This window comes from Enoplosus armatus, chromosome 2 (assembly GCF_043641665.1).
Source record: "Enoplosus armatus isolate fEnoArm2 chromosome 2, fEnoArm2.hap1, whole genome shotgun sequence".
In the NCBI taxonomy this organism is placed as follows: domain Eukaryota; kingdom Metazoa; phylum Chordata; class Actinopteri; order Centrarchiformes; family Enoplosidae; genus Enoplosus; species Enoplosus armatus.
Window position 1 is genome coordinate 17,404,050 of NC_092181.1, and position 6,729 is coordinate 17,410,778.

Below are 6,729 nucleotides of genomic sequence, written 5' to 3' on the forward strand. Positions count from 1 at the left end.
GAGCGAGGCTCAGGAGGCATCCAAGCACAAATACTACCTTCAGCATGGTTGCAGTGATCACACCTGTTGAAAAGAAAATAACAAAGACTTGCTCAGATCAACAGCTTTTCCAAAAAATCAGCAAAGTCACCAACGCCAGACAGAGAATACAGAAACAAAAGGTTCCTATAAATACCTTCAAGTCTTCACAACTTCAGCAGACTGTCTCGCAGATGGTCGAGGAGGTTGTTGTAGTGTTGCTCTGAATGTTGAGCTTTTCTTATATACAGGAGCGGATGTCATCTCATTATCACACAGCTTTGTTGGGAAATTGCAATTATTAGGAAATCTTCCACCTCCACATTTCAAGGTGTGGCTAATTGTCATAGACGGAAACCACACGTGGTCCGTGTAATATGTAGCATTCAGTTGATAGCTATAATAAATAATATGCTTCAGTCCATTAGATTTGTCTAAAGTTCAAATCTAAATATTAGTTTTAGTACAGTCAGAAACATTTTATTTTACCACTGTTATGTAGGTTCAGTCTCATCTTTTTCCACCCTTCAGTATTGGCAAATCAGAAAAATAGATGCCACACGGGATTACCTGGTTTTATGATTACAAATCAAGTGACTTAGTGGCTTAGCCAGGAAACAGGCAACACCCAATGAAGCGTACATTTTTGCCTCCTCTTGTTTTAGGAAATGACTTGCTGCTATAACCTCTACCACCCAAGCAAGTATGTACAGTACACTAATTTGAAATGATCCAAAGAGGTTTTCTATTTCAAACTGTTTCATTTTATTATCATTAATCATTGCTACCAGTAATCATTTTTGTCACATGCTGTTTCTAAGAACACTTATCAAAGTCACTTATGAAGATATTAGCAAACAATTTGTGACGTAATTGCTGTTTTGCACATAATTAAGTGTGACTAAGATGTATTGTTTTGAGAAACATGTGGTGTGTCTCAATGTCTGATGTCTGATATAAGTATCAATGCATGATGGGCCACACACATACTTGTACAGCACAGGTGTTACAGTAGATGCTATACAGTAAGTTACTTGCTTTGTGAAATGTCTGGTCTGTTTTAGGAAATAGACTGGTAAGGTTCAATTTAATGTAATATTTTCTTGTTCTCCAGAAGGTTCTTCAGAAGCAATGCAGCTCTTGTTTATTGCAGCTTCACTTTTGTCAGCAGTAGCTGCTCGTGTGAGTATTACTTTTGATGATAAAAATATGTATAATCTTTGGGGTGACCTTATAATTACACAGGAAAACATTTGCTTGATGTTTTAAACTTGTCATTTATAATTTTGTTGTTCTTTATTTTTTCAGCCAGATTCCTGGAGGCCATGGCAGGACGAAAAGTTTCCGCCTACCGGTGGACCCAAGCTGGATGCAGACTCTCAGGTAACAGGGAATAGACACACAGATCCAGAGGTGCTTCTATCCTCTACATGTGAAGTATTTCTCATTGAATTACCAATTTGTTTAGCGTGGTGACGACGAGCAGTCGGTGACACAAGCCCCAGAAGATGGAGATGGAGGGTCAGTTGGAGACTGGCCAGAATGGGACTCTGGCCACCCAGTATGGGTACGTGGTTTTTCAAGTTGTATAGTTATTACTTAATTGTGACAACATGTCACTGAGAGATAATCAATGAGTCCCTTTTCTTGTTCGGGGTAGCTGCATGAGATGCCCCCATGGCTCCCAAACAGGCCTTCTAGGAGACCAGGAAATGAAAACCCATGTGGACACACGAAAAGGACTGATGGGAATGACCGCCAGCCGGGGAGACCTTCTCAAGTTTCTACTCGAGGCAAAAGACAGGTATTTACAACAAGTTCTTATTTGCTATTCAGTTTGGTAGTCTCATTAAAGGAACAGTTGAACATTTTGGGAAATACTCGCTTTTTTTGTTTAGAGTCCACTTACAACAATGTGAAAATGTTTTGGTTTTATGTGAAATTAGGGTCACAGTGAGGTTTCCAGGCAACCAATGAACTGGGCAGACGGATAACCTGTTCAATTGATAGTTACACCACACAACTCCCTCTAAAACCACAAATTGTTGTATTTACATTTCTGTTTGTGTAGGCATTAAACAGACAAGTTATCATATGTTAAGCAGGCATATTTTTAAACTTTGGAGAACACCAGATTAAAGGAATTTATAGCTGCGACTGAAGGAGAGCTTTAGTTTAGTTACACTCAGCTATCGGCAAATCATCTTGTGGCTCCATACCTCATCTCAGAAAGAAAACCAGTGAGAGTACTTCCCAAAATATCAACCTATTTCTTTAAGATTTGCATATACAATATATAGTGATTATCGAGACCTGCTGCAACACACCACACTGTACCATCACCTGACAGTCGTTTAGATAGATAGATTAGACAGTAATTTACTGTACACAGCTGTTGATTTGTGCTTCACACAGGCTCCTGGTTTCATGCATGATGAGCCTGAAGTCCCTCATCCTGGGGCCAGCAGGCATTTTGGGAGACCCAACAAAGGACCTCCAAGAGGCAGGTGGCCCAACAGAAGGAACCCCGAAGCGATGGTGAGCTCACAATGAACGGCAGTGACTCTATAGGTGTACTGAAATGAAAAAAGTCAAAAGTGTAATAAATTGGGTCTCTACCTCAATCAACTCTTTAGTTGATGCATGAAGGTGATTGGAGTTGCAGTTGCTGAAATTGTGGCTTACTCGCTTAATGACATCAAGCTCATGGTGTTTTTTTTGTCTGGATGCGTAGGATACTTTACAACAACTTATGATGTACATGCTTAATTTCTTTTCATTATTTTATTCATTACTTTTATATTTTGTCTATATTTGATATCTGTTGCTTTTGTCTTTTATTGTGATACACTATTTGATGTCTGCTTTTGAAAAGATGCTTTAAAAATGTCACTTACTTAAACATCCCCGCTAAACCGGTATTGTTCTGAATTATGATAAAATATGATAAACAATTACTTCTTTCTTGTTTTAGGTGTTTTCCTCTGTGTTCAAGGTAGGCCTATTGTCATCTCTCAACGTGATATTAACACACTTAAAATTTACCAGAACAGTTGGCAGAAACCCAGATTTTCTTGTGTTTGCAATTTCTTTTTCAGGTTGACAATGTGACATTTCAGGTAAGATCATGAGTAAACAAATGTTATATACAACATAGTGTGTGTTTGACATGACAGGCTTTATTGAATATTACATTTTTCAACTAAATGTCTGGCTTTCATCCATAGAACGTCACTGATGTACCCCTGAAGGAGGTAAACAATATGATTTAGTTACTTGGTTTAACTTTTATTGAGGAACTATTCACTTGTAAGATTAAACCATCTAAATGTTATGATTTCACTGACCCTTGTGTGAAAATCTTGCAGGGGGAGAACATATTTCTGATGCCTAAGGTGACTTTCAATATAAAGTTTCATCACATTTAGATAATCAGAAGAAAGACTGTAAAGATTATCAATGAATACTAATGGCTGCCAATCTATCCATAGCACAGTGGAAGAGGACCTCACCATCATAAGGTATAAATACTCTCTTTAACTCTTTAGCAGTGATTATAGTATCAAAGCTCAGACACTCAGCTCCTGTTGCTTGTTTTACAGAGAGGAAAACACGGGCCACCGAAGAATGGGGTATACTGGCTGTTTGACTGACTCTAATTTCAGTCAAAAGTTGTTTTTAAACTTTATTTTCGGTCTGTTTTTGAGGAGGGGCTTCAATTATATGGTTTGTGCAGAATTTTTCTGGGTTTGATCCTATATTTTATCTTTCTCTTCATCTCAATTTCAGCAATATGTGAAGCTCATTTACAACGCCACAGAGCCGGTAATCTATTTGCCTACTACAGAAAGAAGATGATGTCAGTTTACTGTGCATTTTATGTTTTTTATAGATGTGTCTTCAATAATAATCATACTTTTTCTTTTTCAATTTGAAGAACAACGTCGCCATTGAGTATGGGGTTTTGAAACCTGTAAGTACAGACAGTATGTGAGCATATGGCACCATGTATCTTTCCATTTTCTATATAATATTTGTCATTAAATGTGAAATTCTAACCATGCTCTCATGCAGCCTTTACCCAAGGCTTTTTGTTGGTATGTACAGCCATTTCATGACCAGTAAATATGCCGGTCATAGACCCACTACTTCCTTTTATATTGAACTGGGACATTATGCACATTATTTGGAATCAGCCTAATAACAAAAAGTAATTTTTAGCGCATTTACTGACATTTCTGTAACTTGAGATTAGGCTTGTGTGGTTAATTTGAACAACTTTCTTATTTTCAAGATGAACCTCGCTGAGATTGTTGGAGAGGAAGACAACCCAGAAGAATATTACTGGTAACTATAAAAGGTGGGGGTGTTAATGGAGTGATACTGATTAAGTTTAATTACCTGATCATCACTGATTTGCTGACTGCTGCTGACACATATATCTCATACTTTTCGCAGGAAGACACCAACAGCTACAAGTTTGATCAACAAACTTTAAAGAAGATTATGGTTTTTTCTCTGGTGGTATATTCCGGGAAGTCACTCATGTCATTTGGAATAATCTGTGTGCCACAATAAAATTCTTAAGACAATTTCTTTGGCAAAGTACTTTATTCAACATGTTGTGAAAGCAAGGAACAGATTCCTGAAACAAGCGAGACCGTTTCAGTGTAATATAAAAAGAAATTAGTACAAATAAATTGCATTTGGAAGAAAGGCACAGTCCATGACCAAACACATGGAAATTAAGTTCTGCCTGATCACCTTGTTGTTATTTCCCAGGTGAAATCTACGGCTCAAACAGGAAGGGGAAGTTTGAGTGACCCTGGAGAAACATGGAAAACAAAATAGTTGTTCTGAATCAAATCCTGCACAATTAAATGACTGACATGTAACAGAGACCAAGGTTTTGTGTGTGTGCATACACATGAATGCATAAAAGCTTTAAAGGTTGAGTGTCTTTGTATAAAATCATACCTCATCAATCCCTGGACCAGATGTGTCGCCACGAGGATCAGGAGGAATTGTAGTAGACTCTTTTTGTGTCCCCAGTGGCCATGTCTGATGTAGATATGAAGTTAGACTTAACTGCTGCACACTTGTCTGTTTGCTTGGTTTATTGATGAAATTATGAAAATTAAGAGGTTATGTGTACTTACTTTATCTGTTTGCACCTTAGGCTGGGATGCCTGCTAAAGTGGGAAGATATGCAGGAAAATTAGATCACAAAAAATACTAAGCAAGTATTAAGCAAATACACATGAAGTATTTACCCTCATATTTTATTTTAGATTTGTTGATAAATCCCTTTGGATGCGGTCCTCAGACACAAAAACATGGACATTAATAGATAATAAAAAATAAGATACGACGACAACAAAACACACCTACTACATCTCTGTTATAAGCATCACCTGCACAAAACTAACAAGAAATTAATCAGATAATGACTAAAAATGAATTAACAAATAAAATAGTCAACAGTACTGAGCAATGAAACTTGCAATGAAAGCAATGAAATAAGCTACAAAAGGTGTCATCTAGCAGTGCAGATATTTTATGATGAATACTTATTCAATCTTGTCTTTACTTCATGTCATCTTGCGTGTCTCACCTGCAGAGGGAGCTGTGGTCTCTGTGTGGTCCGCTCCAGGGTTTGCTGACCGTTGTTGGGCTGCAGCAGCACAGTGTTCCTCTGCTGGGGGTAACCGTAAGGAGGCACAAAGTAAGGGAAGCCCTGTGGATGATAGAATCAGTTTAAATCTGCAGTGAGCATCTAAATAAAGACACTGAGGTTCGCACACAGGTCAATATGTTTCACGTCATACCTGCTGTCTGGGAAACTGAGGAAATCCGTAAGACGGGTACTGGAAATGCGGAAACATCTGAAGAACATTTAAAACAATAAGAGTGTGAGGAGTCTTACATCAGCTGAAGTGACAATAAAAAACAATTTGACAGCATTTTCACTGTACATCCATGCTGCTTTATTGTACCTGAACAGGGTTTTGGGCTTGCTGAGGGACATTAGGAGCGTTGGGGTCCTGTGGAGGTCCAAGCTGCTCTTGCTGGCCATTGGGGATGAACACAGGTGTAAGCTGGTTGCCCTGGGAGGGGAAAACCAGTTGGGGCCCCTGGGGACTGAAGGGACCGGCCATTTGCGGGTTCAAGTTCAGCACCTGTGGAGTGAGCAGCACCTCAGGCTGCTGCTGCAGCACATACTGGGGTAATATTGAAGACCCCTGGATAAGACGGAATTTGGTTCAGTTCACATATTTTTAAGTCCATAAGGCTTTTCTAATCTGACAGGTATGCACATAAACTTCCAGTACCTGTGTTTGTCCAAGAGCTGCTAGAGTTAGTCCATTCAGTCTTAGGATCTGAACACACAAAGGGGTTTTATTAAATTTGGTTAAATTATTCCCAAATGACTTGAGGGATTTTGGCTTTGCAACCAACAAACAAACAAAACATTTTAACAGCTATATTCACCTCGTTGCTGTTGCTTGCCAGAATTCCAATCTGCAGCTGTAAAACAAACATTAGAAAATAACACTCACTTTAAATACACACGTTAAATAACACTCTGCCATTTTGGTAGAGAAGATATGAGAAATGAGTACTTTAGCAAGACTTAGAGATTTTACTCACTGGAAGAGCAAAGCTTGTCCTGAATAGACAGACCAACAGAAGGGCAGTCTGGAGCTTCAT

At 38.5% G+C, this 6,729-nt stretch overlaps 2 protein-coding genes across 2 annotated transcripts; one reads left to right on the forward strand and one right to left on the reverse strand.

Annotated features, from left to right (window-relative positions):
- The first annotated feature begins 1,149 nt into the window (after positions 1-1,149).
- LOC139290692 (uncharacterized) lies at positions 1,150-4,604 on the forward strand. The gene is made up of 15 exons (XM_070912535.1): positions 1,150-1,200; positions 1,327-1,401; positions 1,487-1,585; positions 1,679-1,822; positions 2,434-2,556; positions 2,993-3,013; positions 3,117-3,137; positions 3,246-3,272; positions 3,387-3,413; positions 3,510-3,539; positions 3,621-3,650; positions 3,808-3,843; positions 3,956-3,991; positions 4,313-4,378; positions 4,477-4,604. The coding sequence occupies exons 1-14, from the start codon at positions 1,150-1,152 to the stop codon at positions 4,367-4,369; spliced, it is 777 nt and encodes a 258-aa protein (XP_070768636.1). The 3' UTR covers positions 4,370-4,378; positions 4,477-4,604.
- Positions 4,605-4,807: 203 nt separating this feature from the next.
- On the reverse strand, positions 4,808-6,729 carry odam (odontogenic, ameloblast associated). Its single transcript, XM_070927233.1, has 9 exons — positions 6,670-6,729; positions 6,511-6,546; positions 6,351-6,398; positions 6,015-6,260; positions 5,847-5,903; positions 5,633-5,755; positions 5,174-5,210; positions 4,996-5,054; positions 4,808-4,843 (listed from the first exon to the last, which is right to left on the reverse strand). Exons 1-9 carry the CDS (start codon positions 6,727-6,729, stop codon positions 4,808-4,810), a joined length of 702 nt encoding a protein of 233 aa, XP_070783334.1.